This window comes from Hypanus sabinus, chromosome 20 (genome assembly GCF_030144855.1).
Source record: "Hypanus sabinus isolate sHypSab1 chromosome 20, sHypSab1.hap1, whole genome shotgun sequence".
Classification (NCBI taxonomy): Eukaryota; Metazoa; Chordata; class Chondrichthyes; order Myliobatiformes; family Dasyatidae; genus Hypanus; species Hypanus sabinus.
Genome location: NC_082725.1, coordinates 62,680,068 through 62,696,616, shown reverse-complemented (window position 1 = coordinate 62,696,616; position 16,549 = coordinate 62,680,068). Strand labels below are relative to the sequence as shown.

The window sequence follows — 16,549 nt, the reverse complement described above, 5'->3', positions numbered from 1 at the left end:
TGTTCTCATTTTCTCCCAAAGACCTTTTGGCTATACTTTTCTCATCTATCTTCTAGTTCTTAACACTTCATCAGAAAATGGAGTATTATTTTTTTGTGTGTGGTGATGCCATTTACCTTTAGTTCACTCACCCTCTGTCTCTATATCTCATTTCAATTAAATATGAGAAATCTAAAGTCATTATCATAAGTTCTATTAGGTCCCTTCTCCCCCAACTTAAATGAAATTAAACTGTCCAATTTTTTTTCCATTTTGGTTCTGAAGCCCAGATTACATAACTAGTTTTACTCAATCTGCCTTTCTCCACCTCCTTCACCTTCTTCAGTTTGCCTACTGCTCAAACAATTATCTGTTCATTTAACAACAACACACACAAAATGCTGGTGGAACACAACGGGCCAGGCAGCATCTATAAGGAGAAGCACTGTCGACATTTCGGGCTGAGACCCTTCGTCAGGACTAACCGAAAGGAAAGATAGTTAGAGATTTGAAAGTAGTGGGGGGAATAGGGAAATGCAAAATGATAGGAGAAGACTGGAGGGGGTGGGATGAAGCTAAGAGCTGGAAAGGTGATTGGTGAAAGTGATACCGAGCTGGAGAAGGGAAAGGATCATGGGACGGGAGGCCTCGGGAGAAAGAAGGTGTGGGGGGAAGCACCAGAGGGAGATGGAGAACAGGCAAACCACTAAATATGTCAGGGATGGGGTAAGAATGGGAAGAGGGGCATTAACAGAAGTTAGTGAAGTCAATGTTCATGCCATCAGGTTGGAGGCTACCCAGCCGATATGTAAGGTGTTGTTCTTCCAATCTGAGTGGGGATTCACCTTGACAGTAGAGGAGGCCATGGATAGACATATCAGAATGGGAATAGGACGTGGAATTAAAATGTGTGGCCACTGGGAGATCCTGCTTTTTCTTGCAGACCGAGCATAGGTGTTCAGCAAAACGGTCTCCCAGTCTGCGTCGGGTCTCACCAATATATAAAAGGCTACACCAGGAGCACCGGACGCAGTATACCACACCAGCCGACTCACAGGTGAAGTGTCGCCTCACCTGGAAGGACTGTCTGGGGTCCTGAATGGTGGTGAGGGAGGAACTGTAAGGGCAGGTGTAGCACTTGTTCTGCTTCCAAGGATAAGTGGCAGGAGGGAGATCAGTGGGAAGGGATGGGGGAATTGAGTGGACAAGCAAGTCGCATAGGGAGTGATCCCTTTGGAAAGCAGAAAGAGGTGGGGAGGGAAAGATGTGCTTGGTAGTGGGATCCCATTGGAGGTGGCAGAAGTTACGGAGAATTGTACGTTGGACCTGGAGGCTGGTGGGGTGGTAGGTGAGGACAAGGGGAACCCTATCCCGAGTGGGGTGGCAGGCGGATGGGGTGAGGGCAGATGTGCGGGAAATGGGAGAGATGCATTTGAGAGCAGAGTTAATGGTGGAAGAAGGGAAGCCCCTTTGTTTAAAAAAGGAAGATATCTCCTTAGTCCTGGATGAAAAGCCTCATCCTGAGAGCAGATGCGGCAGAAAAGGAGGAATTGTGAGAAGGGGATAGCATTTTTGCAAGAGACAGTGGGAAGAGGAATAGTCCAGGTAGCTGTGAGTCTGTAGGCTTATAGTAGATATCAGTAGATAGGCCATCTCCAGAGATGGAGACAGAAAAATCAAGAAAGGGGAGGGAGGTGTTGGAAATGGACCAGGTAAATTTGAGGGCAGGGTGAAAGTTGGAGGCAAAGTTAATGAAGTTGATGAGCTCAGCATGCGTGCAGGAGGCAGTGCCAATACAGTCGTCGATGTTGCGAAGGAAAAGAGGGGGGTGGATACCGGTATAGACTTGGAACATGGACTGTTCCACAAAGCCAACAAAAAGGCAAGCATAACTGGACCCATATGGGTGCCCATGGCTACACCCTTGGTTTGGAGAAAGTGGGAGGAGCCAAAGGAGAAATTATTGAGAGTAAGGACTAATTCCGCTGGATGGAGGAGAGTGGTGGTAGAGGGGAATTGGTTAGGTCTGGAATCCAAAAAAAACAAAGAGTTTCGAGACCAGCTCGGTGGGGGATGGAGGTATATAGGGACTGGACGTCTATGGTGAAAATAAGACGGTGGGGGCCAGGGAACTTAAAATCATTGAAAAAATTCGAAGCATAAGAAGTGTCATGAACATAGGTGGGAAGAGATTGAACAAGGGGGATAAGACAGTGTCAAGGTGGGCAGGAGCAAGCTGAGGCAATGGGTCTACCTGGACAGGCAGGTTTGTGGATCTTGGGTAGGAGGTAGAAACAGGAAGTGCAGGGTGTGGGAGCTGTGAGGTTGGTGGCAGTGGATGGGAGATCCCCAGAGCTGATAAGGTTGGTGATGGTATAGGAGACAATGGCCTGGTGCTCCTTAGTGGGGTCATGATCAAGGGGTAAATAACAGGAGGTGTCAGAGAGTTGTCGCTGTGCCTCGGCCAGGTAGAGGTCATTACGCCAGACAACAACAGCTCCCCCCTTAGTAGGTTTTATAGTGAGGTTGGGATTGGTACAGAGGGAGCGGAGAGCAGAGCGTTTGGAAGGAGTGAGGTTGGAATCTGTTCAGTTGCTAACTCTGTATATGACAATTACCTTGCTCACTAGGATAATGCTCTTATTTTCCCTTCCATAATCCTGTGGCCAATTTTCTCACTTACACTAAATCCTTTTCACCCCAAGCTTTTGTACGTACTTCTGGTACGTACATTGACTTCTGGTTGAGCATTACTTCATTTTTAAAGTGTTTCATTCTTGATTTCGGCTGCTGCTATTTTTCCCCTATACAGTTGGCCCTCCTTATCTGCGGATTTCACTTGCGCGGATTCAACCAACCGGAAGTTCTCTCTCCAGCAGTCATTGTTTGGGACTATTTTTCTTGTCATTATTGTCATCATCTTGTCAAACAATACAGTATAACAACTATTTACATAGTATTTACATTATATTAAGTATTATAAGTAATCTAGAAATGACTTAAAAGTACAGGCAGTCCCCGGGTTATGAATGAGTTCCATTCCTGAGTCCGTCTTTAAGTCGGATTTGAAGTTGGAACAGGTACATTCAGTATTGCAGGTAATCCCCGAGTTACGAACGTCCGACTTACAGACAACTCGTACTTACGAACTGAGGAAGGAGAATGCCATTTTAAGTGTTTGCCGTTGACACTGTGTAGAATGTTTAACTTTGTATTTGGCTTAAATTTTTCTTAGTAAGATTCACCCTGACACCCCCCCCCCCCCCAATCACTGATGGCATTTCACCTCTTTCCGATCGCTTTATTACTTCCACCTTATTTTGGATCGGGATTATTTTAGTGAACAGAAACACTGAGGATTCAGAGCTGTCTACTGAGAAATGTTAAATAAAGTCCGGGGTTCTGCTCGGTCCTAAAGACCACCGCAGGTTGGGACAGGTTAAATAAGGGACTTGAGCATCCACGTCTTTTGGTATCCCGGAACCAATCCCCCGCAGATAAGGAGATTTTTATAATCTCTCAATCTGTTAACCTTCTGAGATGAGTGTACTCCTTTATTTCTGACCTCATGATTATCCTGTGGCGACCCATTTCCTGGCACATCCAAACTGACTCACAATTAGATAGCCTACGGGGGTTTGCGAGCACAGAGCTTTGGAGCCTCTGCGCCACGGGAGGCAGGTTGAGGGAGGCTTAAAAGTGAGGCTGAAGATTTCGAATAAAGTTTTTTCCTTCGACTGCGGTTACCGACTCTGTGTCGTAATTTTAGCGCTGCGTGTAGCACACCGCTACAATTGGTGACCCTGACAGTCCAAACGATTTTTGGACCAGAAATGTCCGACGCCGCCTCTGTTCATGCGGTTTCATTGAAACTGCCGGGTTTCTGGACACAGCGCCCGAACCTATGGTTCCAGCAAGCCGAAGCCCAATTCCACGTTCGCCAGATCACCTCAGAAGACACCCGCTACTACTACGTGGTGAGCTCCCTCGACCAGGACACAGCGGCCCAAGTCGCGGAGTTCGTACAGTCGCCCCCGGCAGACGGCAAGTACACGGAATTCAAAGCCCTGCTCCTCAGGACTTTCGGACTCTCACGGCGCGAGCGGGCTGCCCGTTTACTGCATCTGGATGGCTTGGGCGACAGACCTCCATCGGCTTTAATGAATGAGATGTTGTCTCTCGCTGACGGACACACACCCTGCCTCATGTTTGAGCAGGCATTCCTGGAGCAGCTGCCCGAGGACATACGCCTGCTGCTGTCCGACGCGGATTTCAGTGACCCCCAGAAGGTGGCAGCCCGGGTGGACTTGCTGTGGAACGCCAAAAAGGTGAGCGGGGCGTCCATCGCACAGATCTCCTAGCCACGCTCCCGGCAGCAAACCAGTCCAGGCCCGGCCAACCCCCGCCAACCCCCGGCCCAATGAACACTGGTGCTTCTACCACCAGCGGTGGGGCACAGAAGCCCGCCGTTGTCGCCCGCCCTGCAAGTTCCCGGGAAACGCCAGGGCCAGCCGCCGCTGATGGCTACGGCGGCTGGCCATCGGGATAGCCTCCTGTATGTGTGGGATAGAAGGTCGGGACGCCGGTTTTTGGTCGATACTGGTGCTGAGATCAGCGTTTTACCTCCGACGAGTTACGACACCCGCAGCAGGGCACTGGGTCCCCCCCTGAGGGCCGTGAATGGCAGCACAGTAAGGACCTATGGCACCCGTCAGGTGCAGCTACATTTCGGCTCCAGCCAGTTCACGTGGGACTTCACACTGGCCGCCGTAGCCCAACCGCTTCTGGGTGCGGATTTTTTGCGGGCTCACAGCCTACTGGTCGACCTGCCCAGGAAGAGACTGGTACACGCCGAGACCTTTCAGACGTTCTCCCTGGGTACAGCCCAGTTGCCAGCCCCTCACCTCGGCTCCATCACGCTGTCCGACAACGACTTCACCAGGGTCCTGGCGGATTTCCCATCGGTTCTGGCACCGCAGTTCACAGCGGCAATGCCCAGGCACGGCGTACAGCACCACATCCCGACCCAGGGACCACCCCTCCACGCCCGCGCTCGGCGGCTTCCCCCGGACAAGCTCCGACTGGCGAAGGAGGAGTTCCAGAGGATGGAAGAATTGGGGATCATCCGGCGGTCCGACAGCCCATGGGTCTCCCCCCTGCACATGGTGCCCAAAGCGACGGGGGGCTGGAGACCGTGCGGCGACTACCGCAGGCTGAACGAGGCTACCACACCGGACCGCTACCCTGTGCTGCACATTCAGGACTTTGCAGCAAACCTGCACGGCGCACGGATCTTCTCCAAGGTAGACCTCGTCCGAGGGTACCATCAAATCCCGATGCATCCTGACGATGTCCCCAAAACGGCTCTCATCACCCCGTTTGGCCTTTTCGAGTTCCTCTGCATGCCGTTCAGCCTGAAGAATGCCGCACAGACGTTCCAGCGGTTAATGGACGCGGTGGGACGGGACCTGGACTTCGCGTTCATCTATTTGGATGACATCCTCATAGCCAGCAGCAGTCATCAGGAGCATCTGTCCCACCTCCGTCAACCCTGCGCCCGACTGAGTGAGTACGGTCTTACAATCAACCCCGCCAAATGCCAGTTCGGACTCGATACCATTAACTTCCTGGGCCACAGGATTACTAAAGACTAAAGACTAAGGCCCACTAAGGTAGATGCGGTCCGCCTCTTTCCCTGACCCACCACGATCAAAGGCCTTCAGGAATTCGTAGGTATGGTCAATTTCTACCACCGCTTCCTCCCTTCAGCTGCCCGGATCATGCGCCCCCTGTTCGCCCTGATGTCGGGTCCGAGCAAGGACATTACCTGGGACGAGGAGTCTGCCGCCGCTTTCGTTCAAACGAAGGAAGCTTTGGCGAACGCTGCAATGCTAGTACATCCCAGAATGGACGCCCCTACCGCCCTCACAGTGGACGCATCAAACACGGCAGTCGGTGGGGTGCTGGAGCATGGTCATCGCAGGTCGCTGGCAACCCCTGGCGTTTTTCAGCAAACACCTGCGGCCACCCGAGCTCAAGTACAGTGCTTTCGACCGGGGGACTGTTGGCGCTGTACCTGGCAATCCGGCATTTCAGGTACTTCCTAGAAGGTCGGCCCTTCACTGCGTTCACGGACCACAAACCGCTTACCTTTGCGTTTACGAAAGTCCCGCCAGCAACGCCACCTGTCCTACATCTCTGAATACACGACGGATGTCCGGCACGTCTCGGGTAAGGACAATGTCGTGGCGGATGCGCTCTCTCGCCCTACCGTTCATGCCCTTTCCCAAGGGATAGACTTTGAGGCACTGGCAGAGGCGCAGCAGGCGGATGAGGAGATTCCGAGTTACAGAACCGCAGTCTCCGGTTTGCAGCTCCAGGACCTCCCCGTGGGCCCAGGTGAGAGGACCCTACTCTGTGACGTCGCCACCGGCCAGCCCCGTCCCGTCATCCCGACAGCCTGGCGGCGCCGCGTTTTCGACTCCATTCATAACTTGGCGCATCCCTCAGTTGTCCGGATGGTTTCCAGCAGGTTCGTTTGGCACGGACTCCGCAAACAGGTCAGTGAATGGGCCAAAACGTGCATGCACTGCCAGACAGCCCAGGTGCAGCGGCACACCAAAGCCCCACCGCAGCAGTTCCATCCCGCCCACCGGCGTTTCGACCACATTCATATGGATATCATGGGCTCCCTGCCAGTGTCGCGCAGAGCGCGGCACCTCCTGACTATCGTGGACCGGTTCACAAGATGGCCAGAGGTGGTCCCGCTCACCGACACCACCTCCGAATCTTGCGCCCAAGCCCTGATCGCCACCTGGATATCTCGCTTTGGTGTACCAGCCCACATTACCTCCGACAGAGGCACCCAGTTCACCTCCAGCCTGTGGTCAGCTATGGCCAGCCTTTTGGGGACTCAGCTGCACCACACAACTGCCTACCACCCACAGTCGAACGGGCTAGTGGAGCGTTTCCACCGTCACCTGAAGTCGGCCCTCATGGCCCGCCTGCGAGGAGCCAACTGGGCGGACGAGCTTCCCTGGGTCCTACTCGGCATCCGCACAGCGCCCAAGGACGACCTGCACGCCTCGTCGGCCGAGTTGGTATACGGCGCGCCCCTGGTCATCCCCGGGGAGTTCCTACCAGCCCCAAGGGGGCAAGAGGAAGATCCCGCAGCAGTCCTGGGCAGACTACACGAGAAGCTCGGTAACCTGGCCCCCATACCCACTTCACAGCACGGGCGGCATCCGACCTGCGTACCCAAAGACCTACAGAACTGTAAGTTTGTGTTTGTACGAAGGGGTGGGCATCGGCCACCGCTGCAGCGGCCATATGAGGGGCCGTTTATGGTGCTCCGGAACAACGGGTCCACGTTCGTGCTGGACGTTGGGGGGAAAGAGGAGGTTTTCACGGTGGACCGCCTCAAACCGGCCCATGTGGACCTGGCGCAACCGGCCGAGTTTCCGGCACCTCGGCGCAGAGGCCGACCTCCCAAGCAGGTTCTGGCCCAGACTGTGGACATTGGGGGGTGTATCGCCGGTTCTGGGAGGGGGGGGGGGTTATGTGGCGACCCATTTCCTGGCACATCCGAACCGACTCACAATTAGATAGCCTACGGGGGTTTGCGAGCACAGAGCTTTGGAGCCTCTGCGCCACGGGAGGCAGGTTGAGGGAGGCTTAAAAGTGAGGCTGAAGATTTCGAATAAAGTTTTTTCCTTCGACTGCAGTTACCGACTCCGTGTTGTAATTTTAGCGCTGCATGTAGCACACCGCTACAATCCCTCATTTGCTTGCACTGGTAACAATTTCTTCAGCTACTTGCGTCATAAGCTCTGGAATTTCCTTAATAAACCTCTGGCCTTTTTTTCCATTTCTTTCCTTTAGGATGCACTCTAGATCTATTCTTTAGGCAGATTTTTGGTTACCTGCCCAATAAATCTTTGTGGCCTTATGAAGTGTTAGAAATTTTACCATTAAGAGTCATGGGGTGTTTTACAATGCTGTGTGTAGTGTGTGAGTTGTATTTAAGGAATGGTGGATAGGGCAGAATGGGAATAAACCCAGACACCAGGGTGCTGCTTATTCACAGTTTTTAACCCTAGTTAAAGTGGTTAGAATACCAATGCTGTCAGCATTATGGTAAAAAAAATTAAAAACTAATCATCTCCCAATAGAAAAGCAATCTATGGGCAATTGGAATAAGAGAAGCTCAGACAGTCAAAGTTTTTCTCTAATTTATCATCATCATCTGCTTTTTGAATAATCTCAATATTTTTGTATTGATTATTTTGCTGATTATAATAAACATTTGTAATTGAATATACTTTTGACTGCATTTTGAAGATTTTAACTGCTGCTACTTATAAATGGAATACCTGGCATTTGATTTTGATTTATCTTTTAGATGGTATTATATGTTGATTTTATAAAGGAGTTAAATTCTGTGAGCTGTCTCCAGTACTCCTTACAAAATCATTACATACTGCTTGCAAACTTATAAATATCTATTATTATGCATGGCTATAAATAGTTTTGATTGTGTGTGCATTTTACTGCAATTTGTTATTATTAAAATGTCATCATTGATATTAAAGGAGTGTGTTCAGTCTTGATCTTTCTCCTATTGCAGGCAATGTGTATGGATCAGCAGTATATTCTTCCTTCACAGTCCAATCCCTTATTTACTCCTATATCTTACATAGAAGGAAGCAATCCTCTGAATAACTGTGTGCTATCTATTAGCCAATTTACTGGTGTAGAACGCGATGCACTATTTAACATTGCAGAATTACTTGGAGCAAGGTAAATGCATGCAAAAACAGAAATTCACTGACTATCTTCTGTTCACATTGTTTAAAACCATCCTTTTTGATATGTTTATGTGTGTTACCTGCAAATTAATATGCATGTTGTATAAGTTGAGTGAATGCTCTTAATTTGTAGACTTGCTTTTTAAGCCATTTTATTAAGCCAATGTAGATTTACAGTGCCTTGAAAAAGTATTCAGCCCCCAGCACTTTGTTCATATAAATGAGCATTACAACTAGGGATTTTACAAAACAGTTTAATAAGCCAGGGAAAAATATAAAGCATAAAAAGCTAAAATTCAAAAACTGAAATGTTAGCAGTATTCATCTTTCTTTGCTCAGTACTTAGTTGAATCACCTCGTAGTTATTACAGCCGGTAGTCTTTTTGGATAAGTCTCTACTAGCTTTGCGTAGATTTGCCTGTTCCTCCTTGCTAAATTGCTCCAGCTGTGCCAGGTTAGTTGGGGAGCAGCAGTGGACAGGAATGTGCATTGGGTCGTTGTCCTGCTGAAAGACAAACTTCTCTCCAGTTTATAAGTTTTCTGACAGTGACTAGCAGGTTTTTATTCAGGATTCTTCTATATTTAGCAGGATACATTTTTCCATCAATCCTGATCAGATTTCCAGTTTCTGCTGCTGAAAAGCATCCCATAGCATGTTGCTGTCTTTGCCATACTTTACAGTTGGGTTGGTGTTACTTGCCTGATGCACAGTATTAGATTTGTGCCACATGCACCACTTAACATTGAGGGCAAAAAGTTCCACTTTTGTCTCATCAGATTATAAGACCTTCTCCACATCGTTACCATATCTTCTAAGTGATGGGCAAAGATGTCCTTACTTTAGCCAAGCTTCTTCCTTGCCACTTTTCCATAAATACCCTTTTTATGCAAAGCCTTGGAGATTGTGGAGCCACTGACTTCTTCATCTCCAGTTGTAGCCACTGAATTCTGCAGTACACTCAGAGTAATTGTTGGTGTCACAGAAGCTTCTCTACAAGTGTCATGCTTCTCCGGTAACTAATTTTAGATGGCTGGCCTGACCTAAGCAGTGTGTCTGCAGTTACATAATTTTTCCACTTTTTCTCAATGGAATGCACTGAGCTTCGAGGTATGTTCGGTGCTTTTGAGATGGTCTGTACCCTTCCACAGATTTATGCTTCTCTATTATAATTTCTCTGACTTGTCTTGAATGTTCTTTTGAATTCATTTGGTTTGGTCTGTTGAAAATGTACCATACAGCTGGACCTTACAGAGAGAGCACATATTTATTCTATTGAATTCATTGAAAACAGGTGATCCTTCAATTATCTAGGTACATCATTATATTGGGTGAGTTGATAAGATACAATATTGTACCTGAAGAAAGTTAGCATAGTAATTACAAAGGGGGATGAATACTTTTTCAGCCTCACAATTTTGGTTTTTAATGTTTAGTAAATTGTTGACAGATTTTGAAGATTTTCCTTTTGATTTGATATGATGCACAATGATTTGTAGATATGCTCAAAAATCCTTCTTCAATATAAAATTCAGAAAATGAGACAATAAAATGTGAAAATAGTTGTTAAAGCTGAATACTTTTTCAAGGTACTGAATATAACTTAAAAATATTTTTCTAATGATGGTAGTAATACGTTTGAAGTCAGAAGTTTATATACACCTTAGCCAAATACTCAGTTTTTCACAATTCCTGACATTTAATCCTAGAAAACTTTCCCTGTCTTAGGTCAGTTAGGATCACTACTTTATTTTAAGAATGTGAAATCTCAGAATAATAGTAGAGAGAATGATTTGTTTCAGCTTTTATTTCTTTCATCACTTTCCCAGTGTTTACATACATACAGAAGTTTACATACACTTTATTAGTATTTGGTAGCATTGCCTTTAAATTGTTTAACTTGGGTCAAACGTTTTGGGTAGCCTTCCACAAGCTTCTCACAGTAAATTTTGTTCCATTCCTCCAGACAGAACTGGTGTAACTGAGTCAGGTTTGTAGGCCTCCTTGTTTGCACACACTTTTTCAGTTCTGCCCACAAATTTTCTAACGGATTGAGGTCAGAAAATGATGTCAAGTCTGGTTCACCCTTGGGAGCAATTTCCGAATGCCTGAAGGTACCACATTCATCTGTACAAACGATAGTACACAAGTATAAACACCATGGGACCATGCAGCTGTTGTGCCACTCAGGAAGGAGACTCATTCTGTCTCCTAAAGATGAACGTACATTGGCGCGAAAAGTGCAAATCAATCCCAGAACAACAGCAAAGGACCTTGCGAAGGTGCTGGAGGAAACAGGTAGACAAATATCTATATCCACAGTAAAACGAGTCCTATATCGACATAACCTGAAAAGCTGATCAACAAGGAAGAAGCCACTGCTCCAAAACTGCCATAAAAAAAGCCAGACTATAGTTTGCAAGTGCACATGGGGACAACGATCTTACTTTCTGGAGAAATGTCCTGTGATCTGATGAAATAAAAATTGAACTGTTTGGCCATAATGACCATCGTTATGTTTGGAAGGAAAAGGGTGAGGCTTGCAAGCCGAAGGACACTATCCCAATCGTGAAGCATGGGGGTAGCAGCATCATGTTGTGGGGGTGCTTTGCTGCAGGAGGAACTGGTGCACTTCACAAAGTAGTTGGCATCATGAGGAAGGAAAATTATGCAGATATATTGAAGCAACATCTTAAGACATCAGCCAGTAAGTTAAAACTCAGTTGCAAATGGGTCTTCCAAATGGACAATGACCCCAAGCATACCTGCAAAGTTGTGGCAAAATTGCTTAAGGACAACAAAGTCAAGGTATTGGAGTGGCCATCACAAGCCCTGATCTCAATCCAATAGAAAATTTGTGGGCAGAACTGAAAAAGCATGTGCGAGCAAGGAGGCCTACACACCTGACTCAGTTACACCAGTTCTGTCTTGAGGGATAGAACAAAATTCCAGCAACTTACTATGAGAAGCTTGTGGAAGGCTACCCAAAACATTTGACCCAAGTTAAACAATTTAAAGGCAATGCTACCGATTACTAATAAAGTGTATGTAAACTTCTGTATGTATGTAAACACTGGGAAAGTGATGAAAGAAATAAAAGCTGAAACAAATCATTCTCTCTACTATTATTCTGACATTTCACGTTCTTAAAATAAAGTAGTGATCCTAACTGACCTAAGACAGGGAATGTTTTCTAGGATTAAATGTCAGGAATTGTGAAAAACTGAGCTTAAATGTATTTGTCTAAGGTGTATGTAAATTTCTGACTTCAACTGTAGGTAATCAGTGTACCTGGAGGAAATAGATCATCTTGGTTGCTGGTTTGAGGATTTCTGGACATCTGTGGCCATTTGATATAGCTTTATATTAGTCGTATTTTATTCACTTTCTTCCCATCCATAACAAAACAAAATCTATTCAGGTTGTGTCACTTTCTGACTTTTACCTTGCTTGTTCAAATAGAGGCCTTTTGTAGAACATGGTGACAAGTTCTGAATCAGGGCAAACTATAGATAGCAATCTAAAACTTAAATCTATGTGACTGTAACGTCTTCAGTTTAATTCAGTCCCAGCATACTTTCAATTGTTTGGGTTATATTCTTTATGCTTTAGAGCCACCATATGTCATGGTCTGTGGTGCCCCTGCTTTGGCTTATTGCAGCAACTGGAACTACAATGATGAGTCACACAAATAAGTTATAAAATGATGGGATTGTCTCACTAATACTGTTTTCTTTAAATTAAAGGTATAGCTGGAGTCAAAAACAGCATGAAATAAATGTAAATCAAAAGCAGATAAATAATATACAAAACTTTATACAGCTTTAATTAAAAGATGTGTGGAAATAACAGATTTCTTGCTTTGTTTAGAGTGCAGGAATTTTTTGTTCGAAAAGCTAATGTGAAGAAAGACATGCTTGCCAGCACCCACTTAATCCTGCAAGAACCACAGGGATTCAAGTATGAAGCTGCAAAAAAGTGGAGTTTACCAGCTGTATCTTCTGCTTGGTTATTTGAATCAGCTCGATCAGGAAAGAAGGCTGATGAAAGCAAATTCTTGGTAGAAAATTTTAATAAGCCTGGTAAGTATTGTGTGAATGATTGTTTTAAAACACCTTTTCAGGCTGTAAATTTTGAAGATAATGAGAAAAGTCCACCTTGTAATACACATTATGGTGTGACACAACCCAGAGGGATCTGGGAGTACAAATCAAGAATTCCTTTAAAGTGAAATCTGTCTTTATGATCCTATGTACGTAGGATCATAAAGACAGATTTTGCCATATTGCCCTTAATTAATCAGATCATTGACTATAGGAGTTGGGATGTTGTTTTGAAGTTGTATAAGATGTTGGTGAGGCCGAATTTGGTATATTGTGCTGGTCACCTATGTGCAGGGAAGATATCAGTAAGCTTGAAAGAATGCAGAGAAAATTTATAAAGATGTTAACAGACATGAGGACCTGAGTTATAGCAAAAGGCTGAATAGGTTAGGACTTTATCCTCTAAAGTGTAGATCTTATAGAAGTATACAGATTTATTAAGGATATAGAAAGGGTAAGTACATATAGGCTTCTTTCCCTTGAGATTGGATGAATCAGAATTCATAGGTTTAGGATGAAAGGTGAAATACTTAAAGGGAACGTAAGAGGCAACTTTTCACGCAGAAGCTTATGCAAGTGGAAGTGGTGAATGCAGGTTCACTTGCAACATTTAAGAGAAATTTGGATAGGTACTTGATTGAGGGAGGTATGGAGGGCTATGATATGGGTGCTGGGAGATAGGTTTAGGCAGAAAAACAGGTCAGCACAGACTAGATGGACTGAAGGACCTGTTTCTGTGCTATAGTGCTGTATGGTGTTGATATTGTTCTTAAGTCTTTTGAATCCAATTGATAACACCATCCATCACTTGCTGATAGGGTGGTGAGTAGCTTGCTTTATAGGAATAGGGTGTGCCTGGGCAATTTCCCTTATTGTTGGATATATACAAATGCTATAACTATGCTGAAGTAGCTTGACTAGAGTTAGGACTAATTCTGAAGTGTAGGCCTTATTACTACAGCTACAATCTTCTTTGGTGCTATGTTCTTTGCTATATTCAGTGTTCTTGATATTACATAGATGGTATGAATTGAATTAGCTGAAGATCTGTGTCAATTATGGTGGAGATCTCGAAAGGACACCTTCATCACTTCCAGCTGAATATTGTTGATTAGCCTTTCACACTTGCACATTAGGTTGTACTGTTGGAACTCTTCTCTCCTGATTAGTTTTTTTAAAAAAACATCCAATAGAATTCTCAGCAAGATGTGGAGAGCTACGGAATTTTATGTTTACATTGGTTGTGATACTGTCAACTGCATGCTGTTTTAACAGTTTTGTGTGCATGCAGACTACTGCATAGCAGTTTCAATAGATTAGTACCTCATTTTTAAATGTTCTTTTTGGTGCTGTTGGCATCTCCTGCAGCTCAAAATTTCCACATTTCCCTGCTAGAGCTGCCTTCCACATGTCACCATTCTCTGCTTCTGCAACAACAGAATCTCAGATTCCATGGACAGACTAATCTTCGGTATTTTAAATGAAGATATCCAAAGCAAAATACTGGAAAGCTAGAGCAGAAATAGAATATACTTAATATGTCAGAACTGGGTATAAGTACTGCTTCCCCTGCTGAGAATTTCTGGTACACTTCTTTCATTATCTGGAGATTTCAGATATGTATATTTAAGTTCCATGCATTTACTGTTTTGTCATTTTGTTTGACAAGAAATAAAAAGTTTGAAGAAAAATATTATTTTATGTATATAGGGGCCTTTCTGTTTTCTTTAAAAAACATATAACTGACTTTGAAATTGGTAAATCTGTTTCTAGCTATTTGGAGTATTTATGGCATTTCTGCCTTTATTTCAGATTCCTGTCAGCCACAATATTTTGTTTCTGTATTTAGAAGTCGTGACTTTGTATATTGAATATTGCTGTTGCCGTCTTAAATTATTCCTCTTCGTAAAGTTGGTTCTTCAGACTTGCACCTTTGATTGATCTTGTTTTCACATACCCAAATATATCCTTCTGTATCTTGGTGTTAAATTTTGTTTGGCAGAAATCTGGTAAAGCACAGTGGAGAGTTTGAGTTGATTACCTTAAGCAAATACAAAGTTGTTGCTTGGAGCTAAGGATTTGAATGATCATGTCCCTGTTGTGAAAATTTTGTGTTGATTTCTGTGACTTCATTGTTGGAATCTGTGACTATGCCTGGTTTTGTTAAAATATTTTAACTCCTTATTAAATTTTTGCTTGAATTAGTTGAAGAAGTCCATCAGCCTGCCACAGATTTGTGCAAATTACCAGAACGTTCACGTGAGCTTTCCTCACCCAAGCTGAGCAGTGCTGTGACTCCACTGGATATTAACAGGTTCCAGAGTAAAGCCTTCCAGATGGTTGTATCTCAACAAAATAAAACAGACAAAACAGAAGAAGTTGAACAACCCATTCAGCAGAAAGAAGCTAATTTGAGACTTGATACACCTTCAAAATTCCTGTGTAAGGACAAGCTCTTCAAGCCATCCTTTGATGTTAAGGTAGATGCAAATTTTCTTAAGCCAATACGGAACAGATTTAACAGTTTTGTAATAAGAACACTTGGTTTAGGTTATTTATATGTGCTGATGAACACTGGAGTTAATGATGGAGGTATGGAATATTTATTACAACAAGGTTGTGTTATTTAAGAACAGTAAAACAAAATAAGGAACCAACAAAACTAGGGCAATTAACACAAAATGCTGGAGGAATTCAGGTCAGGCAGTTTTTATATTGAGGAATAAAGAGTTGACATTTCAAGCCATGACCAGAAAGGGTGGTATAAAGCCAAAATGAGCAGGTGGGAGGAGGTGAAGGAGTAAAATTGGTAGGTGATAGGTGAAACTAGGTGAGGGGAAAGGTGGGGGAAGGGGGTGAAGTAAGAAGCTGTAGGGGTGTTATCGGTGGAAGAGGTAAAGGTTTGAATAAGAAGGAATCAGATAAGAAAGGACAGTGGACCATGGGAGAAAGGAAAGGAGGAGGGGCACCAGAGGAAGGTGATAGGCAGATAAAAAGAAGAGAGCGGTAAGAGGGTAACCAAAATGGGGAACGGAAAAAGAAGAGGATGGTGGAGAAATTTCTGGAAGTTAGAGAAATCAAGTGTTCATGCCATCAGTTTAGAGGCTACCCAGGTGGAATATGTGGTGTTACCCCTCCAACCTGAAATTGGCCTTATCGTTGGAGTAGAGAAGCCCATGAATCAAAATGTCAGAATGGGAATTTAGAAGTCAAATTGAAATGGGTGGCCACTGGAAATTCATCCTTTTGTGATAGATGGAGCAAAGGTGCTTGATGAAGCAGTCCCTCAATCTATGTTGGGTCTCACTAATGTAGAGGAGGCAGCACCAGATACAGTAGGTGGCAGTTCGTAGGTGAAATATTGTCTCGCCTGGAAGAACTGTTTAGAGCCCTGAATAGTGGTGAGGAAGGAGGGAGATCAATGGGAAGGCTTGAATAGGGGGAAAATGTCAACAGTGATCCTTGTAGAACCTGGGGATGAGTGATGCCATTGTTGATGGCTTAAGTTATGGAGAATGATATGTTGGCCTGGTTGTGGAGGCTTATAGTGTGTTAGAAAGGACAAGGTCTCTGTTATAGTGATAGGAAGTTGGAGTGAGGGCAGATGTCTGGGAAATAGAGGAGATATGGATGAGGGCAGCATCAATGGTAGTGGAAGGAAA

General features: G+C 45.0%; 1 protein-coding gene across 3 annotated transcripts in view; it reads left to right on the top strand.

The window, feature by feature from the left end:
• Positions 1 to 16,549, top strand: part of topbp1 (DNA topoisomerase II binding protein 1) — a 128,134-nt gene that overhangs the window by 54,494 nt on the left and 57,091 nt on the right. For all 3 annotated transcript variants that reach the window (XM_059945629.1, XM_059945628.1, XM_059945630.1), the window contains exons 12-14: positions 8,606 to 8,778; positions 12,655 to 12,866; positions 15,093 to 15,367. In XM_059945629.1, coding sequence (XP_059801612.1) covers positions 8,606 to 8,778; positions 12,655 to 12,866; positions 15,093 to 15,367 — 660 coding nt within the window. The remainder of the gene's footprint in view (positions 1 to 8,605; positions 8,779 to 12,654; positions 12,867 to 15,092; positions 15,368 to 16,549) is intronic.